The following is a 27419-nucleotide window of genomic DNA, read 5'->3' on the forward strand; positions in this document are numbered from 1 at the left end:
TCTAGGAAATTCGGATTTTTAATCTGTGGAGAGCTAGGCTGGAATTCTCTGCTATCCCTCAATGTTTAAGGCTGTCCTCTTTCTCTATTTACCTTACTCCAACTTCTACAGCTTCCACCAAATCTCAAAATGGCTGGTGGATGTACTGACACTTGATTGTAGGAGTGGTGAGGGAGAGGATTCTTGTTACAAGGCAAGCCTGGCCCCAGTAAAATGCTTCCGAGTTCAACAGTGAAAGTTGACCTGGGAGGCCCCTGGGACTAGCTCCAGGTACATTCCCAAAGGGCAATTTCTAGGGATTCCCTCCCCTGCATTGTAGGCCCTGGGAGAAATGCCCAGCTGCCCCGCTGGGGAGTCCCAAAGGGGTGTGGGAACACCCTCTCCTCTGCACCCTGCTCCATCTACCTGTGGCTGACTCACCTGTCCACAAGTCCTCCCTGGGCAGGGTTGGCCTGGGAGCGCCCTGGCCTGGGGCTCCTTGGCTGGGCTCCACACAGGTAGCAGTTGACTGCAGAAACTCTGGGTAAAGTCAGTCTGTCCTATTTATGCCAACCTGTTCTACCCCCACCCTTCTGGGGACTGCAACAAGCAGACAAAATGGTACCTTTTCTCCCATCACAACCTTCCCTCCCACCCCTTCTCCATCAAATTTCTATTTGGGGGCAATAGGGAAGCTTATCCATTATTTATTTAATACTGTCAGGAGAGCCTGGGTCCCAAGCATGGGGCAACCTTCCTTCTACTTCTGCCCCCGCCCCGGGATACACCAGGACTCGCTTAGGGCTGGGTGGTGAGCACCCAGAAACTGGTGCAACCCGTCCCAGCTGAACGCATCTCTGCACAACTGGGTGTGTGCTCCAGGGGTCTGGTGGAAAGTTGCTGAGAACCAGGCTAAGGGAATGAGGAAGCTTCAAGGAGAAGGGGCCAAGGGAGGCCGTCTAAGGTGGTGGAAAATTTTCACATTTCTCCCTCTGAAGTACAGGCTGATGTACAACCAAAGCATCTTTGTGGTCTTCCCTGCCCCCACCATCAGCCCTCTGCCAAAAAAGAAGAGGAAACATAAACATCCTCAGCCTAATGGCTTGGTCACAGACTCATCGTGACTAGCTTGAGGCTTTTTTGACACAAAGACTAGGGAGCAGGATTTGGGGTCAGACAGACCTTCATCCATATCCCTCCTGACACCTGCTGGCCAAGTGAAGGTGGACTGTTCACACTTTCCGAGTCTCAGTTTCTCCACCTATAAAATGGGACCGATACCAGTAACTTTTACCTTACCCAGTTGTTTGTAAAGATTAGATGAGATATATAAAACTCCTGGCCACCTGTGGGCTTTCCATTGTTTCCTTAAAGCACCAATTATTATTATTTTATTTTTTGTGTGGGAGGCAATTGGGATTAAGTGATTCAAATGCTGGATTTGAATTTAGGTCCTCTTGACTCCAGGACCAGCACCAATTATTGGAAGGAATCCATAGAGCCCATGATCAGTCTAGCTTCTTTATCTGATGAAAAAAATGAGGTCTAAGGTCAGTTGACATGGCCTATAAGTGGCCTGGCCCGGATTCAAACTTGGGTCTCCATACTCCAAAATCTAACGCTCCTTTTCCTACGTCCCACTGCCTCAGCCACTTCTGTCTTTAATGTTTTCTTCCGATATTTTCTAGCCCAGGGCTTTCTCTTCTTTCTGGTCATAGGATTTTAGAGTGGCCCGGGACTTTAGAATTTTATAGACAAGGAAACTAAGGCTCAGTGAGAAATGACTTGTGCAAATCCCTAATGCTGCCAGCCTTATCACAGCTTTCTTAGGAGGTTTAAATGTAAGAAATGTATCATCCTCACTGAGCCTTCAACTAGCTCTTCTCACCTACCACCTAGGATAGAGGGAAAGGTAGTTGGAGTTGAAAGAATTAAAGGACTTGACTTCCAGGAACAAAAAGAAAATTTCTACCAATTTTTGCTCCCACTCTCTTCCCTTCTCCTCCCTCCCCCCTCCATCATAATAACTCCAAATGTTAGTGCACAGCTGGAGAGCTGGTCATGGTCAGCAATCTCAAACTAGGCCTGTTTATTTCCAAAGCCAAGAAAAACCCACTCTCTGCTCTTTCTAAATAATATACAGCAATTAGCCCACACCCCACCTCTCCTGTGTGTGCCTTAATACAGAATATAAGTTAATAGACTCTCTTACAAAACATTGCATAGAGAAAATACACACAAATTTCATATACATAGAGCCAGGGCTAGGCTTGGAGGTAGGATCAAGTACATTTCTTATAAGGAGATGGGCAGATACCATCCCCTAGACTTAGCAAGGGATATACAGGGTTCTTTTAGTTTCTCTAGCAGGCTTCACTTCTCCCCTTCCCATTCCTCCACTTCCCCTCTTCCCTTCCCAATTTTTCTTCAATGTTCCAAATTTCCAAATGTTTCCTCAGAGCATCTTCTGTGCACTTTCCCATTGGGCATGTACCCACAAATTAACACAATTCACAATCTTTATCACTAATGGTACCCTCTGACCCAGAGGAGACAGAGATGGGCAGCTCCTCTGGCCCTGAACTGGATTCAGGAAAGTCACTTACCTGAGCCTAGGTCCAGAAAGGACATTTAAAAGGGACATTGCTTTGGAAGCAGACGTCCCTATCTTGAGCCAGATAGACTGAACACAATCTTTTTCTTCCTTTCTCCTTCTCTCTTCTTACTTCTCAGTTAAACATTAAACTCATCAGCTACAAATGATCCATTGACACTACCTTCCTTATTCTTCTTAATCCCTTACATACAGATTTTAAAATCCTGGTGATATGTGTGGTGAACAACTTTTTTTTGAGGGGGTGGGTTGGGGGAATAGGTCAAGATCCGTGAGGATTCCTCCTTTTAAGCCCATTGGAAGGCCTGGATACATGAATGATTCCAAAGCCAAATCTTAGAACCCAGGTCTTCTGGCTCCTTTGTTTTCTGATTCCAAAATCATGGCTAAGAAGACCTAGATTTGAATTGCAAAGCAAGTCCCATTTCATCCTTCCCCTCAAAATACAACTCATCTTCCCCTAGTCCTGGCCTAAGGAAATGGAAAAAATATAGTGTCCCTCTTCCCTTTCTCTACCCAAGATAAACAGCAGTCCAAGACACTCTGATTTTCTTGGGCCTCCATGTTAGTGGGATGGCTGTGGATGGGAGTAGGTTGAAAACACTTCCATTTGGGGGAGTGAAAACCTCCCAATTCTGCTGGGACATGGTCAAGCCCTCTATCAGAAGTGACAAGTATTTAGAGCAAGATCTAAGAGCTAACCAGATGGATATTCCAACTGTTTTATGGGGCTTATTAATAATCTCATGGAGTTTTAATTAGGACTTTTAGCCCTTTGTAGACCTGGGGGTTAGGGGACAGCATCCCTGCTACTGCAGTCTGCTCACAGGCTACTTAGGTTTGAACTTTCAAAACTTCATAAAATTTTTTGCATTTGTTGGGGTGGGTAGGGGGGATTGGGGCATAAATTCTATCCTGCCAGAAACTTGGGCTTTTGCTAATTTGGGATCCTAGCTAAGGGTCTTTCCCTTTCCTCCCCTCCTCAATCCAGTGTCAATGACAATGTTTTGTCAAAATTCAAACAAGAGCCTTTCATTCTCTCCAGAAGACTGCTTCTCATTTGTCCATATGTCTCTCAGGTAACTTTCAGCCCACTGAAGTAGGCAAAGAGCTCAGGATGTGGCTTTTCTATGTGCTCCAGAGTATACGTAGGAAATTGGCTGTCGGGTTCCAGGTCGCACTGTAAAAGTGTTGAGGGGACTGCTGTATTTAGCACTGCTCGGGGAGGACCTGGAATTGGGAAGAGAGGCAGTCAGAGCATTGTAGGTAACTGGTCTGATGAGTTTACACATAGATAGACACAGAGACATATACATAGCCCATGGTACTACATCATTACCAGAGAAATGAAATTTGAGAAGTACTTAAGCATCTTCAGCCTAGTCTCAGGTTCTAGTCTCAGATCCCTAGCTCCAATAGCCAGGGTCCACTCTTCTTCAACAGTTTCTCACAAAAATGGGTTAGGGATAGACAGGGATGGCCCAGAGTAAATATATGTTGAAAAAATTATCAGTCCCTAGAATTCTACAGTTTTCCACCAAAAACTTAGCTTAAGCAATGGGATTTCAAAAAAGAAGAGTGGAAATGGGAGGGTAGTGAGTGGAGAAGCAATCTAAGAGAAAAGGTGAGAGGAAAGGAAGGAAAAGTAAAGAATGAACTGGCACTCATTAAAAAAATTATCTATTCTTTACAGTGATTTTTCTAAACTTTTTTTCCTTCCTCAAACTTTCCTTGGCTTCCACTCTTCCTCCTACTCCCACCGCAGAACTGAAATCCTTCCCTCAGATGTTATATAAAAAATTGAGGCTATTTGCCAGGAGCTTTCTTTTCTCCCCCTTACCTCCCCTTTTCATCAATCAGATGTTTTCTATCTCTTCATGCCTGTCTTACTTCTTATCAAGATTAACCCTGCTATCTGTTCTAGAGACCCCATTCCATCTCATCCTCTCCATCATGTTACCCTCTCTGAAATCCCCACTGTCACTTATTTTCAATTTCTCTCTGTCTGCTGGGTCATTTCCCACTGCCTACAAACATGCCTATTTATCCCATTCTCAAAAAACCCTCGTTTGATTTTTCTATCTTAAAAACTTGGTAGAAATCACTTCTATCTCTTGTGCTCTATAAAGCTAAACTTCTTGGAAAAAGCCATCTTCAACAACTGTTTCTCCTTTCACTTTCTAGCTCTAACCTTATCATTCCACAACCTAGCCCTAAAGTGATCATTCCTCCAAAATCACTCTCTCTGATGTTGCCAGTTCCAGTGGCTTTTTCTTAATCCTTGTTCCCCTCGACCTCTCTGTAGTTTTTTCACACTGTTGATCACCTCTCCTCCTTGATATTCTTTTCTCTCTAGGTTTTGGGAGCACTACACTCTCCTGGTTCTCCTCTTACCTATCAGAGCAATCTTTACCCACCTCCTTTTCTGGATCTTCTTCCATATCATACCCTCTGATCACAGGTATCCCAAAGAGTTCTGTCCTTTTTTCTTTTCCCTTAATACTTCACTAGCTGATACCATAGATTTAATTGCCATCTCTATGATAACAATTCTCAAATCTACCTTTCCTGCTCCAATCTCTCTGCTAATTTTCAATCTTTCATAAATTAATGTCCAATAAACATCTTAAACTCAACATGTCCAAAACAGACTTCAGGATCCTTTCCCCTAAACCTTCTTCCCCTTACTTTCCCTATTACTGTAAAAAGCAACACTTTAGGTTTACAACCCTGGAGCTATCCTCTACTAGTCAGACTTTGTTACTTGCTGTATTCAAAATGTTGCCAAGGCTTATAGATTTCACCTTTGCAACATTTCTTGAATATGCCCCATTTCTCTTTTCTGACACTGACACAACTCTAGCTTGTAACATCTCCTGCCTTCATCTTTGCAACAGCTGACTGGTAGGTCTGCCTGACTCAGATCTCTCTCTGATCCAATCCATCTTCCATTCAGTCACTCTAGCTTGTAACATCTCCTGCCTTCATCTTTGCAACAGCTGACTGGTGGGTCTGCCTGACTTAGATCTCTCTCTGATCCAATCCATCTTCCATTCAGTCACCAGAATGATTTTTCTGAAGCACAGATTCCTAGCCCCTTCTTATCATTCCAGCCTTCTTATACATTACTCCTCTTTACGTACTCTTTTTAAGAACAAGACACTCCATCTTTCCAATCCAAATATTTTCTGTAGCTGCCATCCCGTGCCTGAAAGGACCTCCCTCTTTAATTCCTCTTACTGACTTCCCTGGATTCCTTTAAGTACCAAATAAAATCTTATCTTCTATATAAACCTTTCTCAACCTCTCTTAATTCTAGTACCTTTTTCCTATTTATCTTACTCATGGTGGGTTTAGATTTGTGTGTTGTTTTCTTCATTAGATGGGGAACTCCTCAAGGGCAAAGAATATCTTAGCACAGTGCCTGGCATGTAGTAGGTGCCTAATAAATATTGATTAAAAGATTGATTGATCCCTTCCCTTCTTCTCCCACCACTGGAGAGGCAGATTGGGGGAAGGAGGAAGTTTCTCTACTTTTTTTTGGGGGGGGGGGCAAGGCAATTGGGGTTAAGTGACTTGCTCAAGGTAACACAGATAAGAAATATTAAGTTTTTGAACTCAAGTCCTCCTGACTGCAAGGCTGATGCTTTATCCATTGCATCATCTAACTGTCCCTTTATGTTTTTTAATAGATCACACATAGCAGAGTTGCTGAAGGAGTGGTACAGTCAGAGTGAAAAGAATGGATTTGTAGCCAGAAATCCTGGATTTGCACTATTATTCTACCACTTAATATGCTCTGTGAGTTTAGGTTTGCCATTTTTTTGCCCTGCAGTTTCCCCATCTGTAAAAGGGGAAAATACTTGAATTTTTGATCTTCTGTTTTGTAAGAAGCCCCGTGTAAACATGAGAAGTCACTACTTTAATGATGTTAAGAAACAGGCCCCTAAGAAAAAGAATAGGTCTAGTACAGGTGTGGATTTGAGGTTTGGAAGGAGAGGGAGAGGAATGATGTGCAAGATAACCAGAGGTCTACCAAGGGCAGGCACAAATGGCAGAAGATTGTCAATACCCTGGTAGTTCTGCCTTGAGAGAAGATAAAGAAAATCTTAAGAAAGATTGTAGCTGAAGTTTGGTGGTGAATATTGGAAAAAAAAAAAAAAAGAAGAGAGAGATGGTGGGAAAAAAGGAGGAGGAGGAGGGAGGATATTTCTAGCAGCTGAAAAATGATGTGTGACAGGAGAAAACCCAAGGGGGGCCTACCTAACAAGTCACCTTTGATGAAGTTGCTGTAAGTAGCTTATTCCAGTCTGGTCAGGCTTGGCCACCTCTCCCTCCCTTCCCAACATTTTCCTGTGTTTCCAAGACTCACCTGCTGGTTGCTGGGACGAAGCTGTAGTCTGCATTAGATATTTTGTATATATTCTCCCCAGGTCCACCACTGCCAACTGCCCCTCCTGCATAGGATCCATTCCTTCCAGTCCCTTCCAGGGACAGTCTTCGAGAATGCAGACCCCCAGGCACCCGGCCTGAAGAATTAACACGTCGCATCTCTGCTCCTCCATGTCCAGACCCATATGTTGCACCAGGTTGGGGCCCAAAAGCATTTGGGGTGCTCAGACTTCGGGCAGTTCCACCTCCTGGGCCACAGCGTGGGGGTCCAGGACTCCTCCGAGGCTCATTGAGGTAAAGGCGTTTCTTAATGAGGGAGCGGCCCCCACTTGAGAAGCGTTCCAAGCCCCCACTCCCACTATAGTGGACACCAGGATAGTAGCGGGAGTAGGTATTTCCCGGGGATCCTGAGGGTGATGGCCGCTCATAGCCCTGAAGACCGAGGTCTAAGGTCTGGCCATAGTCCGAGAAGCTGTTTCGGAGAGGAGAGCCTCTATGGCCCAGGTAGGTTGGGGTTGGGAAAGGAGCTGGGGCCGGAGGCGGGTTAGGCAGAGCAGTATCGTTGCTGAACTCAGGAGGGGGTGGGATGACCTCAAAGTTAAATTCTTCCTCCTCTTCCTCACCTCCTTTGTATGAAGGGGAAGATGGTGAAGAGAAGGACTTGGGCAGCAGATAGCTTTGGGGGCTGTAGGAAGAGGCTGATCTCTCCTGGCCCAGGGAAGCCTGAGGTTCTTCCTTTGGCCATTTTTGCCTGGGTTGGAACTCTGACGTCACTGGGCCTTTTGAAGCTGGGGAGCCCCACTTGCTGGGTCTGTCATGCTGAGTTAGTGAGGACACCTGGGGAGCCTGTTCTACTTCTCTCATGGGCTTGGGCACAACTGTGAAGGAGTTGGGCCTGATCTCACTATAGATGATGCTTTCAGAGACAGACTCTGATTGATTTCTGTTGCCACGGAGACTCCCTGGCAATGAGGACCGGCCCAGGGCACTGCCCCTGGCCCGTCCCTTCTGGGCCCTCTGTTTGGCAGCCAGGAGTAAGGCCATTGGAGATCCCCTTTCCACCACCTCCCCTGTCACTGGGTGTCTGAGGACCTCCCCATCTGACCGATCTTCTCCAGGGCTCTTAACTGATAACTTTCCATTTTCCTTTATTCCCTCAGGCTCCTTCTTGACAGGGCTGGGTATTACTACAGCAGTGTCCTGGCCAGAGTGGGCTTGGTCCTGGCCGGAGTGGGTTTGGTCCTGGCCCTGGCCCTGGTCCTGGTGGAGTTTGTAGAGAACTGATGCTTCCTCTTGGGCTAGGGGAGTCTTTGGTGCAGGGGCTGGTGAAGGAGGGGTCTCCATCTTATCAGGTTTCGAAGGCACCAAAGGGGAGCTCTTATCCTGAAGGGGAGAAGATATTGTTGGTGGCTGAGGTTCTGTGGCTTTCTCGACAGTCTTGGCTATGAGGACACTGGGTTCCTTTTCTGCCTCAGGTTTGGGTGAAGGGGGCAACAGTGGGAGCTTCTTGGCCACTGGCTTAGGAAATTTGGCATCCCCAGTCCCATTCTCTGCTATCCTTCTAGTGTCAGCTGAGGGCTTAGGAGATAGGAGACTTGTGGCCGGCTTTACTTCCTTCTCTGTTGAGGGGGCCATCAGGGCTTCCAGCTCACTCCTGATGCGCTGGACACTTGAAGTTGGGGGTTCTGCTGGGGCATAGTCCACAGGAGGGAGAGTCAGGCTTGGGGGAGGTTCTTTCTTGGGTAAATTGGGGCTTTTGTCTCTGTTCTCTCCAACTTTGGAGGGAGGAGTGGGACCAGTCCCATTGCAGGAGGAACGTTCTTCTCTCCTTGAGCCACAGAGGTAAGCAGCCAGCTCGCTTCTCAGTTTGTCCATTTGTTTGGGATCCCGCCAGTCCACAGGATCTGAGGAGACCTCCGTCACTGGGGTGGGAGTTTTGGGTTTGGGGATGGGAGAACCTGATTTAGGGCCTTTCCTAAGCCCTGTCAGTGGCACCGGGACCTTTTCGATCACTGGCAGAGGGGGAGCCTCTGGGGGGAGAGGGGGTGCTGGGGGTGGTAATGGAGACGCCGGGGGTGGTGTTGCTGTTTTGCTGTTTATTCTGGGGCTGGTTTGGTTAGGTTGAGGACTGGCAGACACAGAGTCTTGGGGCTTCTTGGGGCCATCTGGCTCCTGAATCCCATCAGGATATACCTGGGATGCAGGGCGGATGTGGAAGCTGGGTGGTAAGGGAAGCCGGTTTGAGATCTTTTTAGAAGGCACTTCCTCCTCTTGGAGGTCTTTAGGAGACTCTTGAACTGGGATGGATGAGGTCCTGACAGGTGCTGGGGGGGGCACCTTGAAGGAACGGGGGAAGGTAAGATGAGGGTCCACCTTAGACTCAGTAAGAGCAGCAGGGCTTCTGGGAGGGCTGTTCTTGTGGGCTTCAGACTGCCCCCCATTTAGCACAGTCTCTGATTTCCATTTGGAGACACCACCAGAAGAGAAGAGGCGAGGTCCTGTTGGGGTACGAGGAGACTCTGGGACTGGGGGTCCCGGTGCTGGCATAGGAGGGGGTGGGGGGGCCAAGAAGGCTAGGGGAGGAGCTGGAGGGATGAAGTCCGGAGGGGTGGGGGTTGGTGGGGAGGAGAGTGTGGATGGGGGAGACAGAGCCTCAGACACAGGTGGTGGAGGTGGGGCCATGTTGGGTGGGGGTGGGGGCTGTGGTTCCAAAAGTAGGGGAGGAGGTGGGGGTGCCATAGAAGGTGGGGGAGGGGGTGGAGACTCCCCCTTAAACATCAAGACATCAGGAGGTGGTCCTGGGGCTGGGCCCACGGGGGGTGGAGGGATGATGGACTCTTCACCATAGCGCCCAGACCTCAGGTCACCCACAGAGCTGTACAGTCGGAGGTTACCATTGACTTGTAGGGAACTGCCTATAGAAAAAAAGAGAGAGAGCAGAATGAGATAGGTCCAGAATTTCCTCATTTCCAATTTCTAGGAAAGGTCGTCCCTGAAAGTAAATGATCAATCCCTGTTTCTCAGGTAGGAAAGATGGGACAGCAATGGCCTGAACCCTATATATTTGGCAATATAACCCTCCTTTTAAAAGCAGGGCAGGAGAATAATGTAACTTAATGGGATCTGGGGGAAGGGTGGCCAACAGAGCTCCATCCTTGGATGGTCCACAAATTCTCATGGTACCAGCAGAAGAGAGACAGGAAAAGGGTGGGAAGTGGGAGCAGTGAGGCAGGGAAAAAATGCTACTTAGGGAAGGAGGAGTATGCAAGGAGTAAGCTTAGCTTTTTTCCTCTTCTGCCCCCTTTACCCTCCCAGAAACAGGTCTTTTCTGTTCAGTTTGGGGGAAAACTGGGGTTTCCTCCAGTTCCATTTTGCTACATTAGCAGGCAAAGGATAGCAGATTGTAGCTGGGCTCTCACAGTTTACACTGAACTCTGACTGAATTTTTGAAGAGCATTTAGGTGCTCTCTCATCCTACTTTTCCCAACAGAGAAGATACATTCAACAGGTTTGGATTTTCCAGATTCCTTTCTTTCTTGACCAGCTTCCTGCTTTCTAAAGGCCTCCAACTCTAGCTTCTCCCCTTCCTTCCCAGGACTGGTTTTCTGGTTTCACATCAGGAATGAACTTGAACAGCAAAAATGTGTGATTATCAACTATGAAATACTTGATTCTTCTCAGTGATTCAGTAATCCAAGACAATTTCAATAGACTTTGGACAGAAAATGCCATCTGCATTCAGAAAAAGAACTATGGAGACTGAATGTAAATCAACACATGCTTGTTCACTTTTTTTTTTTCTTCTGTTTTTTTTATCTCTCCCATGGTTTTTCCCTTTTGCTCTAATTTTTCTCTCCCAATATGATTAATAAAGCAATGTATATTAAAAATAAATTTTTAAAAAATGAATTTAAATTTCTAAGCTTTTGATAGTTGCCATGTTATTTTTAGAAACAAGAAAATCCTACCTTCATGACATATCCCCCTGCCTCAGTATTTACTTTATCTCAAGAGATATGCTGGAAGACAGAATTTTCCCACCCCCTTCCACCTGAAGGAAGTTACAGGGAAGTGGTGATCTTCTTCTTTTAAAATAGGTAGAATAGTTCTCTCTGGGGGAGAGGTGCAGGTTTCTCGGGGAAGGTTTTTCTTGGAGGCAGTCTTAATTGCAGTTGAAAGTAATAATCAACTAAAACGCAGCCAGGTGATAAAAGTTCAGATCTTTTATTGTCTCTAATATAGCCCGGTTAGCTTAGAGCCCTCCGAATGTCTCCAAATCCAAAGGTTCTGTCCTTCAACCTCTGCCTCTGCTTTCTTCAGCCTCCAGCCAGCTCCACTAGTCATGTAATTCTGGTGAAATCTCAACTTGTAGCTTCTTCCTCTGAAAACTCTTCTTTTACCACCAGCCAGCCAAGTGGAAAAATATCCTATATATATGCTGTTTCTTCTTTTTCCTTATTTTAATACTTATAACATTTCCTAAGGCTAGTTGTATTAAATTATATGTATTAAGTATGTCTTTGGAAATTGTTAGGCCCATTTTTATTACAGAATTGACAAAGATCCTCTCCTACCAATTTCCATTCGTTTAGATCTAATTCCTTTTCCAGAGAGAAACAAGGACATATGTGCTTTTACAATTAGTAAAAGTTCAGTGATCTGCTGTAAAATTATTATTAAACCTTGGCTTTCCATAACTTTGACAATGCTCTCTAAACATTTTCCTTGAAGAGAAACAGAAGGCTGTTTTCTAAACATCTGTGCCATCTTAGTCATGTTTCACTCTTCAGGATCCCATTTGGGGTTTTCTTGGCAAAGATACTGGAGTGCTTTGCCATTTCCTTCTCTAGTTCATTTGACAGATGAGGAAACAGGCAAGCAAGAGTTAAATGACCATCTAGGGTGATACAACTGGTATCCGGGGCCAGATTTGAACTCAGAAATATATCTTCCCGATTCTAAGCCCAGTATTCTATCCACTTTACCACCCAGCTGCCCATAGAGAGGATAAACCTTCCTGTCAGTAGATAGCAGCCTTTACCTGTTCCTGGGTTGGGAGATAACATCCTTTCTGTCTTTGATGTTTGACTTCTATCTTTTCAGAACCCTTAACAATTATTGACTGGATTGCTCAATAGACATTAATCCCTATTGTCTTGTACAGATAGGTATCTTTTCACTGTTTATACCCTGTCTTCCCAATCAAATTTAAGTGCTTTGAGCACAGCGACCAAGTCATATTTCCAAATCTTATTGGATTCAAACCAAAAAAAAAAAAAAGAGTGAGATTCTGGTATGGAAGGAAGAGGGGATTTTTTCTAAAAATGCTTTCTCCCAAGACTCTCTCAGACCTATTCCTGAACACCCTCTTCCTGCCAAATAAGAATTCTCGTCCAGTCCTTTATTCTCTCCCCTCATCCACTGCCATAACTCCTTTTCAGCCCAGATCCAGCAATGATGATAAGATAAACATGGGATCTCAAGATATAGGTTTTATTGTAACTTGGCCAAATTAAGCTCTTTAAATGTTTGGAGGCAATAACCAGCGTCTGAGAGTCCCTAGAACCCAAAAGCAAGGGGAGCCCAGGTACCTTTATTTGTCACTTCTTTGTCCACAAAATCCTCTGGGACAGATGGGGTTGGCACAGCCAGTCCATGGTTTTCCTGGGCATTCTGGAAAAAACCCAAGAATGGTAAGTAAGGAAATGTATAAATTCATATTTAAAAAAAAATTATTCAAAGTCACTCCTTTGGCTTACAAGCTAAAAATGGTTCCCCATTGGTTTTTTTGTATTTGTTTTGTTTTTGAGGCAAATAGTTAAATGACTTGTCTAGGGTCACACAGCTAAAAAGTATCTGAAGTCAAATTTGAACTCAGTGCCATTGCTATATCCACCGTGCTACCTAGGTGCCTCCCATTATGTATTGAATAAAATTTAAACTGCTAAGACTAACATTTGAGGTCCTCTACAACTGGTCCTGACCTACCTTATGGACCATCTGTTATAGATGGTCCTTCCTCTCTTTCTTGTCTGCCAAAGCACTTGATTCCCTGGGTTTACCCCTTATCTGGGAAAACTACCAGTTTCTCCTTTCACTGTGGCAAGATGTCTGGAGATGGCCCTGGATGCACTATGATAGATGTCTGGATGGTGACTCTGTACAATCCTGCCTCACTTAAATCCAGTTCACTTACAAGTCATGACATCACCTTCCCGATGTCATTGGAACTCTTGGAGAACAAAGGACAAACAGCAACAATCTAGCTCTGCAAATCCTATCCTTCCTTCAAAGATCAGTTTAATTTTCACATCTGAAAAGTCTTCCTCTCTCAGACACAGTGATTTCTTTGATCTCTGACCCTGCTCCTGCACTTTTAGTTTGTACTGTAACATGTCACATTTAATTATTTTCAGTTTCACTTGTCCATTTTGGTCGCTTAGACAGTAATCTCTCTACTAGTTCCCTCAGTGGTTAGTACCACTTTCCGCAAATTTCTTTTAATCTTCACTTTTGATTGTGATATTCTTGTGTGATCTCAGTGCCTACAATAATGTCTAGCACATAGTAGGTGCTTAATAAATGTTTGACAGAATTGATTTTTGCATTCCCTTATCTAATATTTCAGTTCCTCCACCCATCCCCAATACCCCTAATACAGGCATTTTGAGGGTAGGGACTCTTTATTATTATTTTTGTAGGATAAAATGATAGGTAGTTCATAAATGCTTGTTAAGTTGAAATTAGGTGTTAAAGAGAAAATAACTTAGAAAGTGTTGAGAGATAGAGCTGGAAAGTTTTAAGGGCCGATCTAATCCAAATTTTTCTTTGGATCCATAGAGGAAAGTGAGACCCTGAAGGCTAATCAGAATCTAGGGATTTCCCAATTCAAGAAATCTTTGAGTTGAGCCTGAATTAGCTTTCTCAGCCTCCTTACCCCAGCCACTCATGTGTCATTCCCTCAGCATCCTCCCAATTGGCTCTATCCTCTATACCACAAACTCCTTTAATTTCTCTTTTATGGGGCAAAAGCTGACATCACTTGTAGAGCCAGGTGGAGGCAAACTTTTATGGAAATGAGATGTAGTCTTTGGCAAGTTGCCTGAATAAATCTGGCTACAGGGTTTACCTTTGGGCTTTCCGCCTGGAGGACTAAGGGGGCAGGGTCGCTTGCAGCTGTTTCTGCAAATAGGCTATAGGTCTCCAGGCTGGAGGCTACTGAGAGCTGGCCTTAAACTGGATCATAGTATCTGAGAGCTCGGAGCAAAATTGAATACATCACATGCATTCCACAAGCCATTTGTTGAATGAATGAATAAATAAATGAATGGAATTTTAGAATTTAAGGGATCTTAGAGATTATCTAATGAGGAGGAAATGCAACATTTGAACCCAGGTCTTCCCCTGTTATTTCCACCAGACCCCAGAGTCACTTTGGATGGTTTATATGCAATTCTATAAGGAAGGTCTCTATGACCCTCAGTTTCACACAGCCCTTGACTCCAAAATACTTTTAAGTTTCATTATACGCAAAAATCACAACTAATGCAAACCCATTCTTAGACCTAGTTTGCAGTGTTGGTCTGGATAGACCAGATGCCTTTTAAAAACCCTCTTAATATCTTTTTAAAGACACCACGAGGATGCATGGGACACACCCTTCACGCCTTGCTCTGTTAGAGACGCAAATGCTTTTAGGGTGTTCCAGTCACATAGCAGAAAGGGCAGGACATCCCTTTGAACCTTAAGAGTTTGGGTGAGGCTCCAAGTCAGCCTCTCACCTCCTCACTTCCTAGATAGGGTCTAAATTGGCTCACCACCCACTCATCATCCGAGACACCACCCATTCCCTGTGCTCCACTCATTAGGTCTTTATGCAAACAGTCAACTCAATTACTCATTCTCTTGATGATCTGTGGAATGCTTTAAAATTCCTAGCTTGCCTTTCTCACCCAATATATTCTTCTGGACCCATCTGTCAATGCTCATTTGCTCAGACAATGGTAACATAAATTCAAACCCAACCAGGAAGGTAAATTAGCTGTCCTTTAACAGGACAGAGAATTGAGGGACTGGAGTTGGATCTTCACATGCAGACCCAGTAGTCTGTATAGTCTTCCTGCTGAATTCTGACCCTCCAGCTCTATCTTTCCATCTGATTGACAGCTACATGTACCCTCTTAAAAGGATATCCCAATAGAATGCGATCACCTCAAGAGCAGGGATTATTTTTTCTATTTGTATCTCTGATGTATAGTACATAATAATGCTTAATAAATGACTTTTAATTTATTCACATTTCTATAATACTTTATGGTCTATAAAGTGCTTTCCCCTAAGCAGTAAGCAGTGCAAGTAATCATCTCCTTTTAGGCAGAAGAAACATATAAATTGAAAAGCACTTATTTTTTTACATGTAGTGTATGTATAGATATATTCATATGCACATATATGTAGATATGTTAATTATTTTTATTCAATATATTAGTAACATTGCACAGAAATGGATCAGACACAAAACTTAATGTCATGTTACTAGAAATTTCCCCTCAGAGGACCTTCCAGGTCTATTATTCAACATTGGATTTAGTAAATTTTCCCCCTCCCCCCACCCCCCGAAGTATTTATTAAGAACTACTATGTGCCAGACACTGTACTAAGCACGTTACAAATTTATCATTTAATCCTAACAATGACCCTACCTGGGAAATAGGAGCAATTATCTCCATTTTATAATTGAGGAAACTGGGACAGGTGGTAGTTAAATGACTTTCCCCAGATCACAAAACTCTTAGGTGTCTGAGACTGGATTTGAACTCAGTACTTCCTAAATCCTGGTCTGGTGCTCTATCCACCATCAAAATGCCCATTCTCCTTTCCTTCACTGTCCCCATTTGCTGAAGAAAAAGCAAGTAAAGAGAGATGAATCAAGTCCTGGTGACTTAGCATTCTTTGAATAAAAATGGAAATCTTCACTTTTCTAACCTCTACATCTCCCATCAGGATTCTAAAATAGCTTCTAATTGGCCATCAACAGATAGAGCCAATTATTCTACTGTTTGTTTTTGCTTGTTTGTTTTGCCATGAGGGAGGGGAATTCTGAAACAGGTGCTGTTAAGAGAAAAGGCAATAAAACATTTTTTAAAAAATGAATTGGAAACCAAATTCTGGGAGGGGGAGGAGGAATTATTGGTTCTCCCCAGGGCCTTTCAGGGGACCCCCAAAGGGGCACAGAACCAGGAGTTGGGGAATCTGGGTTAGAGTTCTGGCTCTCACTAATTGCGTAAACTTGGACGAATCTCATTTCCTTGTGGGTCAATTGGAGGGAGACATGTTCTCTAAGATCTTTTGCAGCTCTACTATCATTAAGGCCAAAGTAATAGACTAATGATCTTTCAAGCACGTTCTACTAGTTCTTTGTATCTCAGCATATTTCTGTGTTTGCCTGAACCCCTAAACATCTCCTGCCCCACCCTTTTCTTTGTTAACTTAGAGAGTCTATATGGGGGAAAGAGACTCATCTTAGGACTTTGGATTTTCTGCAGGAGCCTCCAAAAGTTTTTTATTCCCCAGAATACTTTCCTTGCCCTATTCAGGCAGGGTAGTAGACAGAACTTTAGATTTTAAATCAAAAGTCTTGATCTACCCAAATAGATCGCAAAAGCTCTATACACTGAGCCACCTAGCTGCCCCTAAAAGTCAAAAGACTTGGGGTCAAATCCTGCCACTTAGGCAATTAGCTAGCAGCTAGTTGAGGCAGAGGATAGAGCAGTGGAACTGGAGTCAAGAAGACAATTTCAAATTCAGCCTCAGATATTTACTAGCTAGGGCACCCTGGGCAAGTCACTCAATCTTTGCCTTAGTTTTCTCAACTATAAATTATTAGGCTAATAATAGCACCTAACTCCCAGGGTTTTTGTGAGGATCAAATGTGGAAAATATTTGTAAAGTGCTTTGCACGCTTCAGAGTGCTATATAAATGCTAAGTACTGAACAATTATTCTTTTTCTCTCTCTCCCTTCCTTCCTTTCTTTTTTCTTTTTTCATTCCCTTTTTTTCCCCTTCATTTCTTTGTCCCTTCCTTTTAAAAATTTCTCTCTCCTGCTCTCTCTCTCTCTTTTTTGGAGGTGATGGAGGTTAACCAACTTGCCCAGGGACACACAGTTAGTAAAATGAATGAGTTTGGATTTTAACTAATCACAGGGCTGGTGCTCTATCCACTGAGCAACCTAGCTGCCCCTAATTTCCCCTCTCTGGGTGGTTAGATTAAATGGTCTCTAATGTCTTTTTCAGTGCCAGAAGCCTACAAATAGCTTACATTTATACTATGTAACTACAAAGTACTTTTAATCAACAATGCCTTAAGGTAAATATAGTTATCTCTTCCATATTGAGATTTCGCTATATTGCTAACCGAGTTGGAGTAAGAAATTAAATGGGAATTTTGGGGGAGTTTTATGTAGCTAAGTAGACCAGTGGGTGACACAGAAAAAGTTTAGAAACTCAGAAATGCATAAAACATATGTACAGTACTATAAACACCCCATAAAAGAAAAAGAAAAAATTTCAGAGTCCTACTCTGGTATAAAGGGAGGGCCAAAAATTTTATGAGGAGTTTCCAGATTGTGGGGACACCATGCCCCTAACCTCTTTGATGTGGAAGGGATAACTGTAGTATAATTATCACCACTCCTGTTTTACTAATGAAGAAATTGGGATGAAGAGGAGCTAGAAGGGATTGTAGAGTTCATCTAGTCTAGCCTTTAGAACAGGAAACTGAATGACAGAAAGTGTCCCCTCCAAGGTCATACATGTAGTTATATGGCAAAGACTGTTTGGAACCTCTTTGATGTGGGATAACTGTAGTATATTATCATCATTCTTGTTTTACTAATGAAGAAATTGGGATGAAGAAGAGCTAGAAGAGACTTTAGAATTCATCCAGCCTGGCCTTTAGAACAGGAAACAGAATTACAGAAAGTGACCCCTCCAAGGTCACATATGTAGTTACATGGGAGAGATAATGAAAGGGTAAATTAAATTTGCTTAAGATCACACAGCTGGTAAATATGAGAAGTGGGATTTGAATCCAGGCCCAGTGGCAGCTAAGTGCCACATTATTGGGTCCAGAGCCGGGAAGACCCAAGTTTCTTATTAGCAGTGTGATTCTGAGCACCTCTTTTAACTTCTATCTGCCTCAGTTTCTTCAAATGTAAAATGAATATAATAATAGTGCTTAACTCCTAGGCTTTTTATGAGGATCAAATAATATGTGTAAAGCATTCAACACAGTGCCTGGCACATAGTAGGCACTTAATAAATGCTTGTTCCTTTCCCCCTTCACACTTTCCCCATTATACCACTATTGCCTCTCAGGAAGTAGCCCTATTATTATTATTGTTTTAGTTTATTTATTTTTAATACACATTGTTTTATGAATTGTGAGAGAGAAAATCAAGAGCAAAAGGGAAAAGCCATGAGAGAGATATAAAAAAAAAAGAGAAAGAAAAAGAAAAAAAAAGTGAATATAGCACGTGTTGATGTACATTCAATCTATTTAGATCTTTTTTGGATGCAGATGCCATTTTCTGTCCAAAGTCTATTGGGATTGCTTTGGATCCCTGAACTACTAAGAAAAACCAAGCCTTTTAGTTGATCATTGCACACTCTTGCTGTTACTGTGTACAATGTATTCCTGGTTCTGCTTGTTTCACTCAGCATCAGTTCATGTAAATCTTTCTAGGCCTTTCTATAATCAGCTTATCCATCATTTTTTATAGAACAATAATATTCCATTGCTTTCATGTAATGAAGCTTGTTCAGCCATTTCCCAAATGATGGACAGCCATTCCTTTTCCAATTCTTTGGAAGTAGCCCTATTATTAAAAACCATGCCCTGGAGTTGAACTAAAACTGTGTGCTATAAGGATTTAATCACCCCCTCTCTTTAAGCCTCGGTTTCCCCTTCTGTAAAAAGAGCCACTTGGACTGGATGGTCTCTAAGGTCTCTTTTGGCTCTTCCATAGGAGGACTCCTTTCCTCTCTAGTCCAAAGTGACAACTTTGCATGTGAGTCACCCTGAAGTTCTCCAGGAGAGCTGTCAGCCGGCACCTGGGAGCTGGAGGACATAACTCAGTTACAGGAACATTGGGAGAACTGAGATGTCCCAAGCTGCTCAAAGGAGCTGTCTTCTCTGGGACAGGAAGGGAAGTGATTTCCTTGTCCCCTGGGCCAGGAGAAAGCTGCAATGGCTCAGTGATGGGGACCAATTCCTTCTATGCCCTTTTTTATGAGTTCCAGACTTGGTGCATTAAAAGTCTCATGTGCTGGACACACAGGAGTGGCTAGACAAAGCATGTTGGAGGTGAGCAGGTTTTATAGCCTTTATATAGGATTTACATCCTTTCCTCATACCTGCGGTCTAGTTCTGGCTACACCCAACCCAATAGTTTAAGAGTCATAGATAGGGATCTGGGAGAGACTTAGTTCATTTAGTGAAACCTTCTTATTTTATAGATAAGGAAACTGAAGCCAGTAGGGTAAAATATCTTATCCAGGTTAGAACAGGTATTAACAGAGCACAGATTTGAACTCAGTTCCTCAGACTCTAAGAATTGGGACTTTACCTATCCCCCCTCCCCATATTTACGCTGTTGCCTCTTATTTGGGAAAGACAGCATCACAACCCTATTTAGGGCTACCTAAATCAACAGATTTGAAGGGTAACCAAAGGTAATGAAATTTGAGCCAGAATTTGAACCCAGGTCTCCCGACTCATACCATTAAACTGTATGTGTGGACATTTTATTTTTCCTCTATTTTCTGCAAAATGAAGGTGAAGTAGGTTAATTCTAAGATGCTTTCCTGCTCTAAATTTTAGGAATCTAATACTGAAACAGGTGCACAATTTGCATGTTTCTCATTTGAAGTCCAAATCAGGGTCTAGACAATCTGGGAGGTTGGGCTCCCAGACAGAGATTGCAGGTGTGGGAGCCAGTGCAGCTTTCACCCTCCCCCACCCCTCTACAGGTCCCTGCTCCACCTGTGGCCTGTCCAGTCAGGCCCTGATTTTCATCTGATATCCCTCTCAGATAGAACTACTCTAGTTCCAGCAAATATTGGTCCAGTTGTTGACATCAGTATTCCTGCAGTTTGCAGGAGATGCAGTGGAAAGAACACTTGCTCTGGAGTTGGAAGTGGTAGTTAGGGTTTCAGAGCTGATTATTTGTGATCCCATTTGGGCTTTTCTTCACAAAGGTATCGGAGTATCTTTGGTTTGACATTTCCTTACAGGGAGATTAGATGATTTTTCTCAAGGTCACAAAGAAAGTAAATATTGGAGGTCATTTGCCAAAGACAAAACAGAGTCAGAAATACTGATCAGGTTCTAGCTCTGGGGTTTATTCCATTGGACCACACCATGGGCATCGGGAGCCAGATGGCTCTGGAGGAGAGAATGAAACTGGGGATCTTGCACATCACTTCCCAGATGTCATGGCCCTTTTAACAGTAATCAGTGAACTGTGATTGGCCCAAGAGGCTGCAGTCCATTCTTTGTGAGTTGTGGGTGGGGAGCTATACAACCCTATACATATAATCTAGCCTATCCTAAACCTTGAAATCCCCTCTTAAAATAACAGGTTACAAATTGGATAGAAAGCAATGAAGTTGTTTGCCTGGAGTATGGGAAAAAAAGGGTCTGCTTTTAGCCCAGGGGGAGAGGACAGTAATATTTGGAGCCCCCAGATATTTTGCCCTTTGACTCAGCCTCCTGAAGGGAGTGACAATGGTAGGATGAATCCATCAGGAATCTCCCTATATTCCCTCTATTTAGAGACACTCCTTATTTTTCTAAATGACTTCAGTGAGGAGACTCATTTTTTCTCCCTTGAAATTCCAGGTCAGAGTCAAAATCCAGACCCTAATCTCACCTTTCCTTCCACCCTAATTTCCCAGCTAAACACACCTTTTCCTCTCCTTTCCTCTTAGTATTTCAGTTCAACAAGTATTAAGCCTAGGCTACGTGCAACATAATCTACTAGATACTGGAGATATAGAGACAACATAAAAAATATCTTCTGCCCCCAAGGAACTCACATTCTACAAGATATATTCATCACATATATAGATAAAACAAAATCATTTAGGAAGTAGAGAACCCTAAATGGGAGGTTAGGAAAGGTTTAGAGTAAAGTTTTAACTGGGTTGAGCTTTAAAGGAAGCTAATGATTCTAAGAGGAAGGAGATTTGAACTCAGGTCCTTCTGATTCTGGGGCTGACACTTGTTGTTCATCCTTCCAGACATCAGGGAGGTGTTACCTTGACAAGCAAGTGAATTGGATTTAAGTGAGGGAGGGTCTATGCAAAGTCACCTGCCTCACTTTCCCTTATAAATAAAATGAAAGATTTTGGCCTTCTTAAGTTAAAGTCTACAATAAATCCTAAACCAAGCCCCATAAGGTCATTGTTGATTGACTCAGATTGAATGTAAATGGCAATACATTTCTACTTTGGCCAGAAACGCTGAGGGTCTTTCTCTTCCAGATTCATTTATTTATTTAGATTTTTTTTGGAGACTAGATGAAAGAGGACATTCTTTGCCTCTATGGCTACCAAGCCTTATCACTAAATGGGTGCGGCCCCAGTCAAACTGAGATCTGTTGAAGACTTTAGCTTAAAAATTGGCTTTTTGTGATAAAAAGAATTGGAAAATGATTAGATACCCATCAGTTAGGGAATGGCTGAAAAGCTGTGGTATATGAAGGTAATGGAATATTATTGTTCTATAAAAAATGATGAACAAGCAGGCTTTTAGAAAGGCCTGGAAAGATTTATATGAATTGATCCTGAGCAAAACAAGCAGAATCAGGAATATATTGTACATGATAACAGCAGGAATGTGTGATAATCAACTATGAAAGGCTTGGTTCTTCTCAGTGATTCCGTAATCCAAAGAAATCCCAATAGACTTTAGGCAGAAAAGGTCATCTGTATCTAGGAAAAAAACTATGGAGATTGAATGTTTACATCCAACATATTATGTTCATTCCCCCCCCCCCCCCATGGTTTTTTCCCTTTTGTAGTGATTTTTCTCTCCCAACATGATCCATAAAGCAATGTGTATTTAAAATAAATTAATTAATAAAAAAATAATAAATTGGCTGACATTCTATCCACTGGGCCATCATACAACAGTCCTAGAAAGGCAGCCAAGTCTTGACAAGAAAATGAGCTCTAAATGTTACATTGAGAAGTTTGTTTTTTGGAAAGCAATAGTTGAATCAGAAGTCTGCTTTAGGAAGATGATTGTGGCAGCTGTGTGACTGAATTGCCTCCTATCTTGGGGAGAGAGAGGGGAAGGTAGGAGGAAAGAATAAATTTTGGAACTCAAAACTTGAAAACCCAAATGTTAAAAAAATTTTTAAACATGTAATTCAGGGAAAACTTTATGTATCATATATATGCATATAAATGTATAAAATAAAGAGATATGTAGAATAGAAACATATTATTTTTGTCAACTGATTGGATGAAGAGAAATGTAATGGAGAATATATAAATAGGGGCAGCTAGATAGCACCGGCCCTGAAGTCAGGAGGACCTGAGTTCAAATGTGATTTCAGACACTTAACACTCCATAGCTGTGTGATCTGAGCAAGTCACTTGTGACACCAATTGCCTCAACAAAACAAAACAACAACAAAAATATACATAGATAATTTTTCAACAATGATCCTTGCAAAACCTTGTGTTCCAAATTTCCCTCCACTAGAGAGCAAGTAATGCAATATAAGTTAAACATGTTTAAAAAATGTTAAATTCAATATGTGTACACCTTTATACAATTATCATGCTGCACAAGAAAAATCAGAAAAAAGGAAAAAATGAGAATGAAAACAAAATGCAAGCAAATGAGAATAAGAGTGAAAATGCCATGTTGTGATCCATACTCAGTTCCCATAGTCCTCCTCTGAGTGTAGATGGCTCTCTTCATCATAAGATTATTGGAACTGACCTCAATCATCTCATTGTTGAAAACAGACAAAAATTAAATTAAATTAAATTTTAAAAAAGAAGAGAACCACATAATAGGAAGATCTTATTTCTAAGCTCAAATCCAGCCTCAGATACTCAAAAGCTGTGTGACCCTTGGGCAAGACACTTAACTCCATTTGTCTCAGTGTCTTCATCTGTAAAATGAGCTGGAGAAGGAAAAGGCAAACCATTCCAGCATCCTTGCCAAGAAAACCTCATATAGGGTCACAAAAAAATCAGACATGACTAATTGACTAATGTAAACCTTAAAATACTACAAAAACGCTATTATAATTGCAGAGAAATAAAGGAACCCATGAGAATTGATAGTTTCCCACTTCTTATAGACTTTGGAACCAGAATTCAAACTCCAATCCTTCAAATCCAAATGAAGAGCACTTTTTAGTGATTTCACTTATAATTCTTTGCATTTGATTCCATTTCTTTGCTCTGTGCCTCTCACTGAAAGAGTGAGACAGTTCCTTGTACTTAAGAATGCTCTTCTGGATTCCTTCAAATTCCAGAAAAAAATTCCACCATCTGCAAGAAATTTTTCCAGGGGACCCCGCTTGGTGCTCATGCCTTTTTCTTGGAGATTACCTACAATTTATCCTTCATGTATCTTGTATAAATGTACATAGCTATTTCCATACTGTCTGCCTTATGAGAATGAGAGCTTCTTTTGAGTAGGAATTATTATTATTACTTTTTAAAAAAAAACTTTCTTTGTACTATCAAGTGCCTGATACATTGAAAGTGCTTAATAAATATTAACTCAATCACATTAATTTATTTTAGGATCCTAGATCTCTTTGGGAATCTGCTAAACTTACATTCCCTTCTCAGAGATATTAGAAACAAGTTTGTCTTTAGAGAGAGACAAAGCTTGGCCAGGAACTCTGCCTACTGAGTGAGGCAGATTTGTTCACCTCGGTCCCCTGGGCCATGTGTTCCTTTGGACACTTTCACAGAGCTCTTTGTTCTTGGATACCCTCTCCCCACACCCAGGGCTTGGTGTTGTACACACACAAATCTTCATTCTTAGAATTCCTTATCCAGCCAAGCCCTGGTCATTCAGCTCAGAGATTGGTTGGTAGGTAGAGGCTTGGCTGGACATCACAACCACAGTTGCTCTTTCTACCAGATCCCACACCCTTAGCTACCCTGCCCTGTGCCACCCATCGAGACTCCAGAGGTATAGTTTGTCTACACTAGCCTGGGGGTTGGAGGAACCTAAGAGAGAGTCTTGCAAAGTTCCCATCCCTATTTCTTAACATAGTTCATTTGGCCTGAGGAAGATGTTTATCCCAAGGGCAAAGGGAAGGGAAGACAAATTTATGAAAGGTCTATTATGTACCACTTCTACACTAATTACTTTAAAATATTATCCATTTGATTCCCATAATAACTTTGGGAGATAGGAGTGGTGATATCAAATTGAGGAAAGGGGCAGAATAAAAAATCTCAGAGCCTATGGAGAACAAATGAAGGACAGATGCCCTTTACATCAAATAGTATCTCGGTGCCATTTCATATTTTGCTTTTCTGCTTGTTTGTGTGCTTTTTTATGACATAGTATTTTTGTAATAGTAATTTTTCAGAATGTCAATTTTTGTAAAGGTGACAAAAAAGTAAACTGTTCCCATTCAGTAATCTTCATAGACCAGTATATCTGACTTTTCTCTAATTCTATAGGGTCCTAAACTTTTCTTATTTATATTATTTTGATTAGATTTGTCTAGCTCTGAGAGGGGTAATATTGAAGCCCCTCATTTTGAGAGTTTTAATTTCAATTTATTCTGTAATTCAATTACCTAGTCTTTTAAGTATTTATATACTGTGCCACAGTGTCTAAGTACTAATATTAATTTTGTCTATGTTGCCTTTAAGCAAAATGAAGTTTTTTTTTCTCTCTTTTGATTCATTCTATTTTTTGTTGCCTTGTCTGAAATCATGACTGCAATCTCTGCTTTAATTAGCTAAATTTTTTGAAGAGATTTGCATTTACCCTTTTAGCTCAAACCACCTCTAAATTACCAATTGCCCCCTTTCCTCATTTTTCTATTCATTTGAGGATTTTAGTTCCCTTCTGTCTTTAAAAAAAAAAAATACTACAAATAAAGGTTTGATTTATTTTGTTGCTTGTCTAAACTTGAGAAAATGATGGAGAAAATGTTAATGTACAAATTAAACTTAAAAGTATGTTATATTTATTTTTTTCTTCCCTTCAAATTACTGGTTGTTAAACATTTACAAGTACAACCCTGGATATAATTTCTCTCTTATAGAACCAGGATCCAAGGAAACAGTTGCCTGTGCCTTACCTTAGGATTCCCTCACTTGTCTTTCACTCCAGATCATATCAACTATATTAACCAGCCAAAATCAAGATTGCCACCTATTTCCTTTACCCAAATTTCAACAGAGCCCGGGGAAATAGTTATGAAATAAGCTTAGTTCCACTGAAAAGATTTAAGAAGACATTTCCTTCTTCTCTGCAAAAGGCGGGGTTGGGACGGGGGAAATCAAAATAGTGATGATATCACTATAATAGAACATGATATCAAGATCTTTTTGATAGATTGACAGGTTTTGCTAATTTTTTTTCTCTTCTTCCTTTTCCTTCTTTTAAAAAAAAAACTGTGATATAAAAGAGAGCTCTGGGGAAGGGGAAAGAAGGGAATGCAGGGGAAAATCTAGGTGATGTAAAAATGGAAGACTGAATGAACAATCTATTAAGAAAACAAGTAGCTGAGTGCAGTGGGGCCCCATCTAATTTTGGACTCCCCATTAAGCAGAGATAATGGTCCAGAGGGTGGATGGAGTGATCAGAGTGACACCTTTGGGGCACAGCCCAGAACACCCCCCATCCTCCCAATTATTATCCAGCCTGACTCAGAGAGGGTGGGGTTCCTGAAGTGCTCTCGCTGCCCCAGGCACCTAGGACCAGTCTGGCCAGTTCCTTATATCACATTGGTATTAAATGTTTAATTCCCTACCTATACCTCATTTGGGCATGGTTTGGTTTGGTCTGGATCTGGAGAGGTCAAGAGGGAGCTCTTGGTAAAGGAAAGTACACCCTTGTCTCCAGTTTGTTTTCTCAATCCTAGTAACATTTCTTCTACTTTTACCAGGAAGCTGCAAATCAGAACTTGGAATATAAAAAAAGGACAGTGAATTCTAGATTTCTTGCCCTAAAATTCACAGGATCATAGACTTAGTTCTGAGGAGTTTTTAGTGGTCAGATGACCCTTGTTTTACAGATGTGGAAAATGAAGCCCAGAGAGAAGTAACTTGCTCAAAGTCATACAAATATGACTTATAAAGGAGTTCTCAGAGCCAATTTTTATTGTTATTCAGTCATTTCAGTCATGTCTGACTCTTTGTGACCCCATTTAGGAATTTCTTGGCAAAGATGCTAGAGTGTGTTTTGCCATTTTCTTTTCTGGCTCATCTTACAGATGAGCAAACTGAGGCAGTTAGGGTTATGTGACTTTCCAGGGCCACATAGTAGGAAGTATCTGAGGCAGGTCTTTTTCTGACTTCTGACTCCACTGGGGGTTTTCTTGGCAAAGATACTGGAGTGATTTGCCATTTCCTTCTCCAGCTCATTTTACAGATGAGGAAACTGAGATGAACAGAATTAAGGAACTTGTCCAGAGTCACCTAGCTGGTACGTGTCTGGGCAAAATCTTTCTCTGATTTATGATCCATTGGGGGTTTTCTTGGCAGAGATACTAGAATAGTTTGGAAGAGCAGTAAGAGTAGATGGGAAAACTGAGGCAAACAGGAGAAGTGACAGCTAGTGATGTCTGAGGCTGGATTTGAACTCAGAAAGATGAATCTGTCTCCAAGCTGGGTACTAGATACAACCACTGTTGCACCTATCCGCCCTTCTCAGAACCAACTCAGGTGCTAAAATACCTCTAACTTAACATAGCTTCTCTCAGTCCCTTGGCTAAGGCTGATTGAGGGACAAGTTTTCCACGGCTACTCTTGATATGGTTCTTTCTCCTCCTGCCTCACTTCAAAAGGAAAAACCCAAAACTTTAGGGGAGAGGAGGAAAGATGACTAGTTCTTCTCCTCTTCTTGCCAAGCTCATACTTCTTCCAAAGCTCATTCTGTTTCTCTTTCTCCTTCCTTGTCAGAAAGAGGGCTTCCCCCTAACTGGAGGAAGTTTGCAGAGATGAAAAAGGGACATTTCTCAGTGAAAGAGACTTCTCTTTATACCTGCCCTAACATACCAATCATCCCAAATATTCTTTGTGGCAACTCTGCCCCTTTCCCTCCTTTTATGGCCTGGATACTGCCTTTTCTTCTCCCCTCCCACCCGATCCCAGAGAGACCCGAGGAGTTTCTAGTGAGTGTGAGAACCACGCTGCACAACTAGCACTGCCA

At 42.2% G+C, this 27419-nt stretch overlaps 1 protein-coding gene across 1 annotated transcript in view; it reads right to left on the reverse strand.

Moving 5' to 3' along the window:
* Positions 1-2038: 2038 nt before the first annotated feature.
* The window catches only part of C4H6orf132 (chromosome 4 C6orf132 homolog), a 50451-nt gene continuing 25070 nt past the window's right edge, over positions 2039-27419 (reverse strand). Inside the window, exons 3-5 of the mRNA XM_051996920.1 lie at positions 12577-12658; positions 6966-9900; positions 2039-3823 (exon numbers count right to left, since the gene is read on the reverse strand). Of these exons, the coding sequence (XP_051852880.1) occupies positions 3706-3823; positions 6966-9900; positions 12577-12658 (3135 nt within the window). The 3' untranslated portion in view covers positions 2039-3705. The remainder of the gene's footprint in view (positions 3824-6965; positions 9901-12576; positions 12659-27419) is intronic.

This window comes from Antechinus flavipes, chromosome 4 (assembly GCF_016432865.1).
Source record: "Antechinus flavipes isolate AdamAnt ecotype Samford, QLD, Australia chromosome 4, AdamAnt_v2, whole genome shotgun sequence".
Lineage (NCBI taxonomy): Eukaryota > Metazoa > Chordata > Mammalia > Dasyuromorphia > Dasyuridae > Antechinus > Antechinus flavipes.